The sequence below is a fragment of the Equus quagga genome, chromosome 11, assembly GCF_021613505.1.
Source record: "Equus quagga isolate Etosha38 chromosome 11, UCLA_HA_Equagga_1.0, whole genome shotgun sequence".
NCBI classification, from domain to species: domain Eukaryota; kingdom Metazoa; phylum Chordata; class Mammalia; order Perissodactyla; family Equidae; genus Equus; species Equus quagga.
In genome coordinates, this window is record NC_060277.1 from 104355637 (window position 1) to 104372445 (window position 16809).

Consider the following 16809-nt stretch of genomic DNA (forward strand, 5'->3'; position numbering starts at 1 on the left):
CTTCTCTTTGTGCAGTGTTAGTGTTCAGCCAGGGCCATGCGTGCCATGCTTTTTGGTGAGGGCAGATCCCTGCACCAAACGAATTACCATAGAGTAATGATGTAACAGTGCAAGATTTTTCTTAAGTGACATAATTTCCCAGTTATCATAAGCATATTTCAGACTGTGGCCATATGTGCTGTATTTCTTTATAGAATAAATGGTTTCTCATTAAGCTCTAAGGATTAGAAAAAAATGGATGTAGAAAAATCTTAGTATAGTAGAAAGACATCTGCCTGTGTTTAAACTAGTTGAAAGGTGGAAAAATGCCCATTTTTGCTAATTATCAGGTGGATATGATCTGTTCAGTTTTTTCTTTTCAACTAGAATTTTTGTTGAGCAAATTTGCCTGGTTTTGTTTATATCATGTTGTTAATGTTCCCTCTCCAATTCTAAAATAATGTTTAGGTGTGGCTGTGTACACCTGCCTTTTGAAACCAAAATCATAGGCTGCAAATATTGGATTATGATTTAACTGCATCTGCCTCAGCTCACAAATTCTGAGTAGACCTTTATTTATCCAGCTAGTGCCAAATATTGACTATAGATGCTGAATTGAGAATGAGAATTTGAGGTCTACACTCTTGATTGTTAACTTGGAGCTTTTGGTTAATGTGCATCTTTCAGTTGACTGCAGGATAATCTGTGCTCATTAAATACTGATCAAGGAGATTGGATGTGCTGGGGATAGATAGAATAGATGGAACAAATGTCATAACAGAAAGATGGAGGTGATGTTGCTAAAGGGAGAAATGCCCGGTGGACAAAGTTCAGTGTTGGGAACTTTGCCCCACTAAATTCATTGGGGCATGAGATTTGAGGGTTTTTTTTTTTTTTTTTACTTCGGTTTAACTTTTTTCCTTCCTTTGTACATCAGCTAGAACTTACGGTGTGCTGCAGGAGGTAGGGTAGGATGTGTCTGTGTTGTTTCAAATTGGTCTAAAAGGCCATCCTGCTGAAAGTTCTGCTTTCCTATCAAGCATTTATTTCTCTGGCAAACTTTTTTGTTTTTTTAAAGTAAACTTGTGTTTTGAGTCTTAACTGTATTTCAGTATTTTCCAGCCTTATCAACCTTATGTGTTACATTATTCCATGTGCACCAATGATACCCAACCATTTATTTTTATTATTTTTTTAAGCAAAATTTCACAGTTCCATAATCTGGGCACTTTTCTTTTCATTGTGGTTTATATATAAGGTAGAGTTATACTTGGGAGTGACTGCAAGCATTTTTCCATCTGTGTGCAATTGGCTCTCATTATGAATCCCGTCTCCTACTCTTTCCCAGGCAATTTAAATTGGTCATGGTAGGTTTTCTTTTCATAGATATGAACAGTTTTTAGGTTGTTACTAACTTTGAAGTATAAATCTGGGAAAGAGGTTTTATTTACATTATTGTGGGATAGAAAGCCACCTTATTACAAATTTTTTATTTTTCAAAATCTACATTAGATGAGGGTTTTCTGATCTGTATTTTGTGTTTAGCTACCTTTTTATATTTAAAAAGTTAAAAATAAAAATTATGTTCTCGTTAGCTTAAAGCTTGATTTGATCTTTGTTTAAATGCCAAACTGTACCTAAATGAATTATTTAGAATGCCATAAATTTGCACAGTTTCATATATGTATATAATCATGTTCTTGTATATTTAGATACGTATAATGCTTTCTAAATGAGTTTTCCTCTTAAATCATTTGGCTTGCTGTTTACTCCCTTTTGTAGTTTTTAATCTAAGAAATTTTAAGTCTAAATTTAAAAATTACCACATTTAAAGCTTTATCTTTGTGCAATCTGAGTATATGTGAGAAATCACAATTGGCGTAATTTGTCTGAGTTGATATCCAGAGCTTTAGAAGTCATTATTTCTGGGCTTGGTAAGTGAATTTTTGAGATCTGTTGCTGTAGAAAGTATAGATGGCCAAAGGACCATTTTGTGTTGTTTCCTGGTTACTAGTCTGATTATACTCTGTGTGCTAATATACTCTATTCTTTTTGTTATAGATTGTCTTAACGGTAGGTCAAGTAATAAAAAAAATTAATTTAAATTCTTAAATGAATCAGTTTTTCTTCCCTTTCTCCTTTCTTTCTCTCCTTCTTCCTCTCCCCCAGAATCTCATAATCTGGTGGGCAAGAATGAAAATAGAAAGTGAATTATAGGATCAGTATTTTGCAAGAGTAAAATGTTTGTTTTCAGTGTTTTCCATGCTGGTTTGTCGAAGAATGAATCTGAAAACCTTGCTTAAAGGGTAATTGAGATGTGGCAGATCTGTTTACTGAGTAATGGAAGGAAAAGATTAAATCAAAAGGCAAAGATTTCCTTTTTATTGAAGACAAACTGGTTCACTGGCCTTGGAACTTTCCCAGGCTTAACGGGGGAACATCATTTCTTTGTCACCATATTCTTTGGTTTAAGTTTAACAGATGCATTTAGATATTTAGGTATGCTTGTATATTTTGTGTATATAAAGTCTTATTTCTGATGTTCCTCATTTCTGAGCAGTGAAATAATTAAGTTGTACTCATTAGTGTATTGGTATTAATTTCTTTACATCCAATGAAGTTGGAGATATGTTGTATTCTAGAGCATTCTTTAATTTGTGCTGCTTGATAACACATGCACCTTGTCCTCATTCAGTAGTCTTCCCTCAACCCATCAGAGTTGGAACCTTTAGAGTCACAACAGAATATAACTGAAGAAAATTTTGTTTCTTTAGTTACTCTTGACTGTACTGCTTATAGTTTAATTCTCCCTCTAAAACATTTGCTCATATAGAATCGTTTTTTGTTTCTTCATGACTTAAATATTGACATTTTAAACTTGAAGTAGCATGATGTCAGTTTTATTTCTTTCCTTTTTTTAAAAAATGGTTTTATTTCCTCCAGTCATTGATTTCAGCCATGCTCTATTGAATCTCCCGTTGCTTTTTCTTTTTTGAGGAGGATTAGCCCTGAGGTAGCACGTACAAGTCTTCCTCCACTTTATTTGTGGGTTGCTGCCACAGCATGGCTGACAAGCAGTGTAGGATCTGAACCTGCAAATCTGGGCTGCTTAAGTGGAGCATGCTGAACTTAACCACTGTGCCATGGGGCCTGCCCTCTCTCGGTTTTCTTAATACTGCTTTATCTCCAACCACAGATTAATAGCTGAACCTTCTTAGTATTTTCTTAAGGCCCTGGCAGTGTATTTCTAGATGAGCTAAAACAATTATTGAGAAGCAATGACTACATCACCCTTTAATGTGTCCCCCAAAGTCTCTCTCAAAATAGCTCTCAGTAAAGGCTATTGATAGGAGAGTTAAAAAGGGGGGAATCCTAAATCTCTCCCTTCTTACCCTCTGGAGCTTTAAATAGAAATCAGTGTTGTTGTGTACATACAAAGTTAAAATTTGTTTATTGACCTAAGTTCAGAGCTGTGACTTCAGTGGCTTTGTGATTTTAAAAGTCACCACTAGATGGAGAGCTTTTTTACCATCTTTGTTAATTTCAAAATGAGTTACAGTGATCCTCATTAATCATGGGTGCTGTGTTTGCAAATTTGTAACCCCAAAATCAACATTTGCAGCCCTCTCACAGTTGTTCTGTGACGAGTGGAGTGGTGAAGAATTTGAGTCTTCAAATTCTCTGTGCCCAGCTGAGTTCGAATGCTTTGCCTTCTTTTGGCTCTCATACTGTAATCAGATGTCCTCTTCATGGTCTCTTTAGTGCCACTTTTTGCATTTTTGTGCTGTTTGTTGGTGATTTCACTGTTAAAATGGCCCTCAAATGTAGTGCTGAAGTATTCGCTAGGGTTCCTATGGGCAAGAAGGCTGTGGTCTGCCTTATGGGGAAAATAAGTGTATCTGATCAGCTTCTTTCAGGCGTGAGTTACAGTACTGTTTGCCCAGGAGTTCAATGTTATTGAATTAACAATACATATTAAATAAGGTGTCTTTAACACACCTTCATGCATGAAGCAAGATTATGTATTAGTTGGTTAACAAAAATATAACCAGAGGCTCACAGGAACTTAACTCTGTATTTCCTCTAGGAACAAACGCTTCAGTATCCGCTAATTCAGTGTCCATGGTGACTTTATAAAACTATCACAAATAAGAGAATCAACTGTATTTTTTAGTCTTCAACTCAAATTGTCGTCCTCACCTTTGAGAAGGCTAAAAGGATTTCCTCTAAACCCCATTCACAAACTCGAATACCATACAGTTCCCTTTCAGTGTTTAGTTTGCTGTCTGTAGTAACGTGAAAAGTTCTTACATGGAGACAGGAGAATTTTTATGTGATGGGAAGTTTAACAGTGGCCCAAAATGAAAACGTTGGAAGAACTTGATAGTTCTAAGAGTGGAATCTTGTTTTCTGGTATTTTCAACAAATGATAGAGTCTTAATTTTGTTATTAGTGAAAAGTTAATGGAATATTAAAATGAATAGTTAGGTATCTAGGTACTCCACATATTGTGGTCAGACTCAGTTCTGTTACTCTCTGTTTGTAAAATACAGCAACATTTTTATTACTAGGCCATTTGAAAACCAGTCTGTTGTCCTGGAAATAGCTGGGTTTGAGATGGAGCTGTAACTCACTTTCCTGAGGCTCTGCAATTCGCAAGTCCCAGACTGATTTGTGCTATTCTTTGAATGCCTTTGCCTGAATATTTTTCTTCCATTCCTCTGTGTGTAATTACCGAGTCCGTCCTCCAAAGGGAAATCCTGGCCTGAAAGAGGAGAATCAGTTCATGACTTGGGAAGCCCTGAGCTGTGGTAGAGTCACCTTTGTAACAGAAGTCTGATTAAGGTTCCTCTTTAAAGGAGTTGATTTCTTTTAAGCAAACAAATATAAGAAAAATAAATTGGTTGAGATACTATTGAGTTTTTGTGTTACCGTGGAAAGAACACTTTGCAGTAGGTTTGAATCCTTCAGTTGTGTGATTGTAGTTAGGTTTTCTGAGCCTTACATCGGATGTGGGGGAGTTTATCTGTGTTCAGGAGGATTGGCAACCTGTGTGTACAATCTTGCACATGGTAAGAGCTCAGTGAATGATAGTGATGTCACTGTCATGGAGACATAAGGTTCAGGGGCACTGTCCCAATAATGTGGGGTGCCAGGGTGGCACCCCTTGTTGAACCTATTGAGGCTGTCTTTGGACACAGTGCGGAACTCTTGGATGACATCTCTAGTTCTTGACCTTGTACCTTCTTTAGTGACAACTTTTTTCTACCGCCCTCTGGCCTCTGGCCTTTATCAGGAAAGTTGATCTGATGAAATGAGGAATTTTTAATTGTTGACTGACTCAGTCACTGCGTAGTATGAGTACATTTCTGTCATTTGTGTTTTCAGTCATGAATTATGGGATAAGAAACAAAGTCTCCTATTAAAGGAGTTTAATGTCAGCAAGTCAGTTGGGAGACGGTTGAGGAGATGGAATCCCTGATATGTCCACTTTTAAGGGAGGCTGAGAAAGTAAACTTTAGTCCTTCTTGAGCAAGCAGCTGGCGGCGGGGGGGGAGGGGGGGCGTTGTCCAGAGTGTCAGACCTCTCTAGATGGCCTCCTTCTGTTGGGGGAACGTGGGGCAATTTCTGGGGTCTTATGGGAAAGAGGCTTGTGAGCAGTGGGCTATGGTAAGCCCTGGCTTTCTCCTTCCTTAATCTAGGCTCATGCACCTGCTGGGCCTGTTCACACGCTATCCCACCTTCAAGGCCACCCTTGTTTTCCCTTCATTGAAACCCCTTCTGTTGTTACTGGATGCTACTCTTGACATACTTGATGTTATTTCAGTTGATATTAAATACTCTCCGATGAAAACATCCCTTTTCTGATATTTTGAGCGAATCCTTATATTATTTTTACGTCTTGTAATAATATTTCTGAGAAAGTACTTTAGGACCGGTTGGTAGGGATTATTGTATTCAGATTGGGCTACAGTGACTGGAATGTAAGTAGAAAGTGTGAGGTCTACTTTGACCCGGTTGGACAGTTACCATCGGTAGATGTTTTGTCTGCTAGCAATGTGCCAGCTGTTTAGCTGGACTGGGAATTATCCTTGTAGATATAATAAGGATGCGGAGGTCAGTTGGGTATCCACTTGATGTCCTTTTATTTTATTTGTTAGAGTTAATACTCTCCTAGGAGCAGGGCTTCCAGACCTTCCGAACCTGACCCACATCCAGATTTCCCAGTGGGCTCAGGAAGTGTTCTGTGTTGTTGATGAAACAATCCGTTCTTGGAAAGAGGGAGCCAAGGCAGTCCAAGCAGTGCACCAAGGAAGAAAGTTCGGTGGATCCCACTTCTTTTGCTCTTTTAGAATCATCCCAGTGTCCCTATCTGCTTTCTGAGCTCATGACCCAGAACCTCTAGCATTGATGGGGGATGTGAGCGTGAGGTCCACACTCCAGAGTCCCCTGCCGGCTCCAGGTGTAGTTTCTGAAATTTGACTTGTCCAGCCCCTAGCTTGTCAAGTTGGCCTGGCCAGAGTCTGGGGCCGACTGTTCTGCTGGGCCGCTGGCTATGACACTGTGCTCTCCATGGACCTCTATGCACTCCTCCACTGTCTTCAGGATGATTTGGAGTCTCCGATCCAGGGCAAGGAGGTGGGGCTCTGTGAGGACGGGGGTGAGCTGATCTTCTAGCAGTGACTCCCGCATCACATCACTGAGTCTGTAGTTGGCTTGTGTCAGCAGCTGCAGGTGCGAAAGTGTTTTCTTTTTTATCCTGGAAGGACAAAGTCATAGGAACCAAATAAGTAAATGTAAAGAAAATAACTTGCCTGAACTTGCTGCTTTACCCGGACAGCTATTGTAGCTGATGTTCTGAGACCACCTCCAGTGCCTTCTTAAGCACGTTTTAATGAAAACCGGGTAAAAAGGGCATGAACAAAAGATGACATCCACTATTTTGCAGTCCTTTGCCCAGTTGCCTTTTGGTCAAGGACCTACCGAGCCATTTGAACTCTAATCATTGTCGTGTCACACAGTAGTGATGCTGGACCCGGCTGCATCTGACATTGCTCAGGGAATCAAAACAGAAGTGATAATGACTTTTAAAGCTAATGAGGGAAGTTTCTGGTAAGTGAAATGAGGACCATGTTTGCCATCTCAAAAGTTGTAGAAACTGTCAGCTTCCAAGTTGTTTCTTGCCAACTTTGTAACATTTCTCTGTGTCACATTCTCAAGTCAGAGGGATGGAAATGGGTGGGACAGTCTTCACTTGAGGATTTTGATTTTTCTGTGGGAATCTGACTTGGACTTAGATGTGTGAGCAGCTTAATTGTCTGACTCTTGTCGTAACTCCTGCCTGTTCTACTCAGGACGAGAGGAAGGGAGAAAGAGGGAAGCGTGTTTAAGTTAACCTAAGATGTGGATAAAGGAAATGGAGGCTCTGCTCTGAGTTTTCCAGTGGGAAACGAATGAGGTGGTTTTGCTAGATGTGAATCACGTCCTGCAGCTGAGCAGCTGGCCAGTTTTCCAAGCCTGGCTGGAACACCGGGTGGAAGCAGGTTAGAGATTCTCTAGAGAAGTGGCGGCCGGGCCCAAATCTAAGTACTTCCTTTCAATCTGATGCAGGTTTATGGGACTTTTATCAGGATTTTGCTTCGATGGTGATGATGCAGTAGTATTTATGAGCTTATAAGGGTGCTGGGTGAAGCAGAGGTTTGCTTAGGCATATCAAAGACTGTCAGGCTTTGCAAAAATAGGTGATTATCTGAGCAGGTTAGAGAATAAATCCTAAGTCATCCTGTGCTGAAGGATGAAAGAGTCTGAGATGTTGCTGGGGAAAATTCTGTCCTTGTAGTATAAGAAATGATCTAATTCCTGTCATTCCACCCCGCTACGTCCAAGGCCAGTGAAAACTGAATAAAACCTTCAGAGCTTGGTTGTGAGCAGGATGAAGTGTCACAGTTGTGACCTGTGCTGGAACTGAAAGCTTACCTGCAGCACTGGGAGAGCGGCGCGAGGATGGAGATTTCGTCATGGGAGTGTCGTCCAAACCTAGGAGAGAAACAGGCTTTCAAAGGTGGCAGGGAGCCTCTTCCTCCTCACCGTCTTCTCTCTCTTCTCTACCTCAGCCTGTCATTGAATCACAGCTTGGAGTAAGTGCCAGGGAACATGGCAGCTGCCTGTCCAACCCTGCTCCTCAACCAGCTTACAAAAGGGTCGTCCAAAGATGTTAAAACCAAGCAATCATTCATTCATTCATTTAACAACCACTGAGGGTGAGCTATGTGCTGTGTTTCCAGGAGTGAACCATCTAGTAAAAGTGGAAAACTTCAGTCTGTTTGACTAGTTCTCTTAGGGTAGAGGAGAATCAAGTGGTACTTAGCAAAGAGCAAGAGAAAAAGGAAATGGAACAAGTAGGGTTAGGAGATAGAACGTGGAGGCCCCTCACTCTAGGGGCCTCTGGTTTCCCCTGAGCAGCTGCACAAGGAGTAGGGCTGGGAGAGGAGAGTGTGGGGTCACTTACCCTCTGGCATTGTCAAGGTGAATAAGGAACCCATCATCCCCAAATTTGGTGAACATCTCATAATGGTGACGGTCCATGTTTCCTGTCAAGGAGAAGAGACATTGGCGCTAAGGCCTGTAGGCCAGGGGATGGATGCTCCCGACGTTTGAGTTCTCTTTGGGGCACAGAGGCCTATTCAGAGATGAGTCTGAACCCAGGGTCACAGGCTGTCAATTCCCCAGGGTTATTAGTGAAGTTGCAGAGGGAGAAGGAAGGTAAGTAAGCAAACAAACTACTATGGCCTGTTTTCAAATCTAAGACTCACTCTAGCCCCACTCCCAGCCCCCGCGGGGCCAGGGGTTCCAATACACCGCATCAGGGTGGACTTTCCTGACCAGAGCTCCTCAGCTGAGGCCCGGGTACAGTAAGGACACAGGTTAACTTCTTGGGTGGCATGAGTGCGCTGGGGTGGGTGCTGTCTGACTTCAGATCTAAGTGTGTATGACGGCTGCCTTTGTAACTATCTGCTCTGTCCCTAGCTTTCCCTGGTCCCCGAGGGACTTGAAGAAGGGCTGACCAGTCCCTTCTCTGGGCCCCCCTGCTGCTCCACACTTATTGTGCTCCCTCCTCCCTTCCTCCCTGGTTTCCCTCTCACTTGGTCAAGGGAACAAATAACTTCAAATCCGACACCTGCCTGGGCCTTGCCGCAGGGTTGTCTGCCTGAGTGATGTCCCCTCCTAGGAGGGGAGCATGTTAACTTCTGTCCTCTGGGACCTCCATCACTTCTAAGGCCGTGGCAGGTGCGGGGTTATTCTGTCCTCGTGGTCCAGGCTGTAACTTGTTGCCCAACTTCACAGAGAATCCCAGCCCAACAGTAGAGCCCACTCGTGCCAGATGCCCTGAGCATGGGGACCTACCTATCAAGAAGTCGAAGATGGCCATGTCGATGATGTTGAGGAGCCGGTTGCTGCTATTGTACGGGTAGATCTGTTTCACTGTGTCACAGTAAAGTGGATTGACCTCCCACCTGAGGGGGAGAAGAAGTCCTGGGGCTGGAAAAGCCAAGATGGCAAGGTGTTGGGGGCCCTCCTCACACCTTCCCCTCCCCCCGAGTCCCTGCCTCCCTGATCCTGCCCTGGGCTGGTGGCAGCTGCTCGGCACGCAGGTGGTCATTGGGGGCATTCAAGGAGGATCCTGGGCAAAGACATGGGAGGGTGCAGATGCCACGTGGTGAGCAGGTCCTGAGCCTCCACTCTGCTGGGCGATGATACTATGCGGGAAGGGAGATGATGGCCACAGGGGAAAGGCTGGCTGCGTTTCCCTCCCCTGCTTCCTCTGCAGCTCCTCTCACCGAGCCTCGGACCCTGGCCCTCCAGTTCTGAGCCATTTGAGGTCCCCCTACGAGCCATTCTGTGTCATTTCTCTTTTACACGTGCTCCTCTGCCTGGGATGCCCCCGTGTCCCTTTTCATCTGATGGGCTCTTACTCAGCCTGCACGGGTCTCTCAAGATCTGTCACGTCTCCAGAAATCCTTCCAGGATTACTTCTCTTTCCACCACGATTTGGGTGGCTGTATTCATGAGCCTATTCAGTCAACTAACACTAACTGAATACCTCTTATGTGCTAGGGAGTGTGGAAGGCCCTGGGGATATAACTATGAGGTCCTTGTCATCACAGGGCTTACTCAGGTGAACCAGGTCTCCCTGCAGGCTCCTCGTGGGCTTCTCTGTTACGGCAAGTGTTGCACTGTGTTTTCATAACCTGGCTACCTGTCTGTCCGTCCTACTAGGTCATGGAGCTTCTTGAGGGGAGAACCTGTGTCTTTCATTTCTGTATCCCCTAGCACCTAGCATTGGGTACATAGTAGGCTCTTTATAACTGGATAAATGAAGTAAAGGGAGAGAAGAGACACAGCTGATCCCAGGATCGATAGGAGATGACACAAAGGAAGACTGAGGCAGCTTTTGGGTCCAAAAGCCAGGCTAGCCACAAGTCCTTGGTACTGCAAGACTGTGGGCATGGCATTGTGGCCAGGGGGCCAACTCACTCCTCTTTTCCTGCCAGTGAGTAGGAGCGGATCCACGGGTTGGGCACAGACAGCCTGGGGGCCAGGTTGAGAGATGGCAGGTACGCGGAGAGGGAACCCTCTAGCATGTGTGGGTTGCCACAGACAGCGTATTCAGTCTTGCACATGTATGGACACTTGGCAAAGAAGCACACGTTGCTGGCTAGAGGGAGGAGAAGAGAGGAGGAGTAAGAGAAGGGCTTTGGAGGCATGCCGTCTTCCCACCCTCAAGAAATCCACTAAAAGGGAAGGGAAACCCTGAACTCACAGCTTGGGAAAAGGCAGAAGAAGAAAACACTGCCTTTTCCAGATGTAGGGGCTCATGAATGCTACTAAACTGAGTATCCTGGATGCCAATTTTCAAATGTCTCGGAGCAGAGACAGCGTGGGGGACCCAGCCTCATTGCATCCTATCCATATGATTAGAATGCTCTTTGAATGGATAACATCTGATCTCACTGAGGCCAGCATCATAGTTCAGTGCCCACACAGACTAGTTAGCTTCTCATGTACAAACTTTACCCATCCCCTGTTCATCTTGTGCAATGCTCAGGTGGACCAGGGTGGGAGTATCTGAGGGCAGCATACACCCATCCCTCTAATGGATGGTGCTACTGGCAGGAGGTCAGCCCACTGCTGAATGTAACAGTGGCCACATCGGCCTACCGTGTTCTTAGACCCAGAATATTGCTTTGGCCGGTATTCTACCTGGAGAGACAAAGAAAACGCTCTGCAGGATTTCATTCTTGGTGACCTCCAGGATTTCCTTGGTGACATTGACTAGCCTTCCCACTGTTGGTGGCACCCGTCGGAAGTCCAGAATCCTGAAAGAGAGGGAGCCATGTTCAGACCTAAGGAATGGTCAGGGAGTTCGATGATCACTCACTAGAAATTGACTGGCATTCCTGACCATACCCAGCTGAGGGGGTCTCTGCAGTGCTGAGCTGACACCTACAGTGCCCACACCTACAGTGCCCAAACCTACATCTAAAGGGGTGGAAAAGGAATCCTTAATCCATCAAGCCTCCTCGGCAAACCTTCCCACCATCCAAGCTGTGTTCTAGGTCAGAGTTCATACTTCAATGTGCAGATGAGTCACCTGGAGTCTTGTTCAAATACAGGCTCAAACTCAGTGGGGCCAGGGTGAGGCTGAGATTCTGCATTTCTGAACAGCTCCTGGGCGGTGCTCAGGCTGCCAGTCCACAGACCACACCTTGAGTAGTAATAATAGGCAACTAGGAGGAGCTAGGAAGTTTAGGAATGTGCTTTCACTTTTAAATGTTACAACCTTAAGACTCCTTGGATCAGGTAAAGAGAGCAAAGGACAATGTCAGGCCCAAGCTGGCAGCTTGAGCAGCCTGGCAGAGTTAGTTTTCTTTGTAAGTTGTTCTTTTCAGTACATTAAAAGACCTTGTGTTTTCCAACCCATGGGGTTGGAGGGGATGTGTTGGGTTAGAAGGCATCACTGAGGTTCATGAAGAAGATAAGGAGCTGGAAAGAAGAAATGCCAGGGAGGTCCCACCTGATGTGGATTGGCCCTTGCAGTCAACGTCATCTCCATGGGATCAAACCCTACCTGTCCAGATGGAAAGCGGCAATCTCAGCATTGTGTCTCTGAAAGTCAACGAAATAGAAGAAGTCCTCGGGCGTCTCTTCATCTCGCTGCTGTCTGGAAGGAAGGAAGGAATCACGCCCTGGACTCAGACCTCAGCTGGGAGCCTGAGAAGAGAGCTGATAAGCGTGACCAGAGGGGAGCAAAACATGCTTTTATGCTTTTAATGTATGCACAGATGATGGGACAGTCAACACATCAGGAATGGCCCATGGCTCGCTTGGCTAGGCAAAGACTTGCACAGGAGGAAGTGCCAGGCTTCTTGCAAGACATTGTCCTGTAGGCACCCCCAATTCCAAGTCTCCTACTTAAGCAGCTTTGGTGACAGCCACTGATTCTTTCAAAAACCCAGTAATTAAGAGGGAAGAAATATAGAGCTCCTTCGGCAGATATAAACAGAGGAGAGGGGACTCGCTAGCAGGACTAGAGATTGTACAGACCCAGATGCCCAAGGATTAAGAGAGGTGGGGCGCGAGACAAGACTTTATAAAAGGAAAAGTGCCCTAGGGATGCAATTTAGTATGACTGAGGTTTGAAGAACAGAAAAGCTCTGGGTCTTAGGGTGCTAGAGAGGAAGAAACAGAACTGTTGCCTCAGAGAAACCCTAGCTGGGTCATGAGAGTGGGCCCAGCCAGAGGGTACAGGCAGGCTGGTGTAGACGATGTTGATTTATATACATTTTTAAATCTCGAATGGGTTCCTGAAAAGCATCAGCCTGCCTGAGTATGCTGGGCGGGTTGGGTGTGTGTGTTCTGGAAGGTACTTCCCACCCATTAAGGGCATCATGGCTTCTGGCCCCCAGGTTGACTCGCCTCGATGCTAATAAACATGGAAGAATGATGATCTTCGCATAATCTTATAATCCACCGTGTGGGGCTGTACGATGGCTGCAAAAGCGATTTAAATGTAAATAAATGTAATGTTGCAAAAAGCTATAAACAAACAGCACCAGCAATAGAATCAGTGATGTGCACTTCGCCAAAAAACACAAATTGAGTCCTGGAAACCACAGTGGGGGGCGCTGCCAAAAGTAGGGATTCCACTGTAAAAAGGGCAGCCACCTTTAGCGTATAGCTCTCCTGCCCAGGCTTGACCCACGTCTGCTCGTTGGCATCACCAAACGTCTAGGCCAGTGAGGACTGTCCATGTGTCTCAATCTTACTTTAGTTCCTGAATTCCGACACCCTTTAGGATTTCTAAAACATCACTTCCTCGTATTTGTATGGCACATTCAGAAGTGATTTTAAACGTGAAAATCATTCTTACTTTACATCAGTGCTTTTTGTGTATTTTTCATTGTATACATTACATTAAAAATATAATTTTTAGTTATGGTCATAATTTATATTATCCAAGATGAATTTGTACTTTCCCTTCTTAATGAGAAAATGCTGTTTACTTTAAACTACTTTTAGGAAAAATGCATGCTTTTTCAAGAAATACATTTTTAAATGATTACTATGTTTGGGTTAGGACTAAATTTTATAAAAATGCAGATTCAACTTTGTGTTATGGCATAATAGATAAAATGGCTTTTGTGACCTAATGATATTTAGGAAGGAAACTGGTTCATTTAAACAATCTCTGTATTTTGTAATTGACAAGGCAGAGAAGCGGTCTGAGGCTGGCACGTCTCGTGCTTTCCTGCAGAGAAAACATTGCAAGCCTGGGTAGTTTTCCCTACCCGTGCATGGAAAGTGAAAGTGGAGCTCGCCTAATCTATATGAGCTTCCAGTTTTAAAAAACTGCAGACATCCTAATGTGCCATATAAGAATTTTGCTCAGAGAACGTAATTCTTGGCTCTGGGGATGTGTGCTGAATTCGCAAATTTATCACTATTTTTCTGCTTCCCTTTAACATCTCGAGTTTCTACATCAGTGTTCCTTCTGCTTCCTCTCTTTCACCGGTGCTCATTTATGAGTAGTCATTAAATGTGCATGACTAAACATAACAATAATTTAAAACTCTATAGTGGCCTGAACTCGACGGTGGCTCATGTGTTCAGCTGACTGGTGCGCCAAAGAATCACGTGCCTGCTTCTGGAACCTTGGTTAATTGCCATGTGTGGTCACTGCTCTCTCTCTTTTAAAAGGAATACAATTTTCTTTTAGTACTTTAAATGCCTGGATATAAGATAAGACCCTCTCCCAAAACTGTCCCTCAGAAAAGGGAGATTCTCTATATTCAAATCCTTGCATGGTCTCTCAAATGACAGAGTCTCCTCGCAATTTCTTTGTTTTGTTTAGGACTGATTCATTAACCTGAGGTACCTTCACGCTGTGTTGGTTTTATTATCTGACAGAACTGGTTAAAACAGACTGGGGGAGGGGGTGTTGGGGGAGGATTTTAACATTGATTTAACATTGACTCCAAACTTGACTCTAGTGACGATGATGACAAATAACAAAAAGTTTGAACAGGTGAAATGTGAGACTAGGGGGAGAAAAGCAATATTCTCAAATCTATGTATTGTTTTATATGATGGGATTTTTTTCATCAATAAATTAAATATAGGCAGATGTTCACTTGTTTCACGTACATCTCTGAAAAGTTATACATTTACATTGACCAATTTAACTGGGTTTTTGGATTTTCACATGGGTAAAAGGGGGCTCTTAGATAGCAGCGGTTCCCAAGGTTGTCTGGGCCTTGGGATCACAGGGGGAACCCCCAGACCAATTCTCTTGGACGCTCTGAGGGTGAGACTAAGGCAACAGGATTTTTTAAGGCTCCCCAGGTGGCTGCAATGTGCAGCTGCTCTATTCCCAAGCTCTCCTTAAAGGGGTGCTTTTGCTAAAGCAGTGCAGGAGGACTAGAATTAAGATGAGGCCCCACCACCAGACCCATTACTGGGCCTTCAATAGGCCTCTCAATCGACTGAAAGTTTAGACTCTAAGTCAATCTAATTGGATTCCATTGGAAGACAGTGCATTCTGGCAGAAAGCATGACTTGGGTAATGGGAATCCCTTGGGCCATTGTCTCTTGTACATGTCATCTCTAAGAGGAATATTCAGAGTCCCCAGCCTGTGAGGTGCAGACCCTTTAGGGGCCAGGAATCCATATGCACACCAAGCTCTGTCTGTAGACTGAATACAAATTATTTCGCCTACTTATATGTACTACAAAATTTTAAACAGCATGTATCTGCTGTTGTTATGAAAACAGAAATTAATTACAAAGTGTCACTGACTTCATAATAGCCTTTCTTCATTGGCTAGTTTTTCAATCAAAACAAGTATTATTATGTAGAGATCTGTAAAATTTTTGAGGGTCCTAGCCCTGGAAAAAAGTGGGTATCAATTATAGAGTGTGAATTCAGCAACCTAACTGCCTGGGTTTGAATCCTGGCCCCGCTGCTTGGAGACTGGCGTGAACTGGCCTCTCTGAGCCTCGGTGTCTTCAGCTGCAAAGTGGATATTGTTACAGTACCTGTCTCATAAGATTGCTGATGATCCAAAGACACAATCCTGTAAACTGTGTAGCAGAGATACTAGCAAAGACCAAATAGAGACTAGCTTTTCCTGTTTTTAATTATTATCATCAAAACCAGTTATATACTGGGGCAGATTGCCCACAGACTTTCCAAATGACTGGCTTGAAGATTTCAGACCACTTTTATTAATTTTGGTCAAAACTCCCCCAGGGCTGCCACAGCTGGGCACGGAGGCGCGGAAGCCAGCCACTTACCTCATGGGTTTGAACATGGCCTTCCCGAAGTCCGAGAACCGCAGAACAAGCTTGAGGTGGACCCCACTGGGTTTCACAACTGTGGGGGGAGGAGGGGGAGTTAATGATGCTTCTGGGCCTGAGCTCAGGGCTGTGACCTTTTGTTCATTCAGTACACCAGTCGATTTCTTCTCTTTGCTCTTACTTAATAAGACCCTAAAGACTAGGATTTGCTTTCAAAGCCTGCAGGGTAAATGCCATCGTGTCAGGCCACGGAGAGTGTGTCCAGGGGCTCAAGACAATACTTTTTCTGCCATTATGGGAAAAAGGCAAACAATTCAGGTTTCCCCCGACTGACATTCACTGAAAACCCCAAAGAATGTTTCCCTAAGAAGGGCTGACCTCTTCCTCTCTGGGTTTCGATGGCACCCTGATAGATTCTGATTATGCCATCTGTTATCTTGCATTAGACTAGTTTGTTTCTATCTCTTCCTAGTTCAGACTGTATACCTGGGCTTGGGACAAGGCTTGGTGGACAAGGCACCTGAGGTGCATTCACATGACCCTTACGGTGAGTGCGACCCCCCACATGTTGTGTCCTCGGCACCTCACTTGCTTCACCCTGTCCTGGCCCTGCTGTAAGCTCCGTGACGGTCGGGACACTGTCTCATTCACCTTTGTGTTCTATAAAATGGCACATGGCAGGTGTGAAACTAAATAAAAGGGAAGCCCTGGGCCCTACAAACGTTGTCTTTCAAACCTTTAACACGTAATGACACACACAGAAATTTATGATGTGTGTTCAGTATATTGACATAAATGGATGACATTACTCAGGGTCAGTGGTGACTGGCCTGGGAGCTTCAGTGTCCAGGCCTGACTTGGCCACTCTGAGGGCTGGGTCCAGTGCAGTGTCCAGGCACAACTGTACCCAATTCATAGCACCCTGGGAGGGGACTGTGCTGCATCTCATGCCTATCTTTTTTTTTTTTTTTT

The 16809-nt window shown here is 43.9% G+C and overlaps 1 protein-coding gene across 1 annotated transcript in view; it reads right to left on the reverse strand.

Moving 5' to 3' along the window:
* Positions 1-140: 140 nt before the first annotated feature.
* FAM20A (FAM20A golgi associated secretory pathway pseudokinase) overlaps positions 141-16809 on the reverse strand; it is a 58478-nt gene continuing 41809 nt past the window's right edge. Inside the window, exons 4-11 of the mRNA XM_046676249.1 lie at positions 15835-15913; positions 12110-12202; positions 11242-11357; positions 10516-10696; positions 9385-9494; positions 8489-8570; positions 7957-8016; positions 141-6739 (exon numbers count right to left, since the gene is read on the reverse strand). Of these exons, the coding sequence (XP_046532205.1) occupies positions 6475-6739; positions 7957-8016; positions 8489-8570; positions 9385-9494; positions 10516-10696; positions 11242-11357; positions 12110-12202; positions 15835-15913 (986 nt within the window). The 3' untranslated portion in view covers positions 141-6474. The remainder of the gene's footprint in view (positions 6740-7956; positions 8017-8488; positions 8571-9384; positions 9495-10515; positions 10697-11241; positions 11358-12109; positions 12203-15834; positions 15914-16809) is intronic.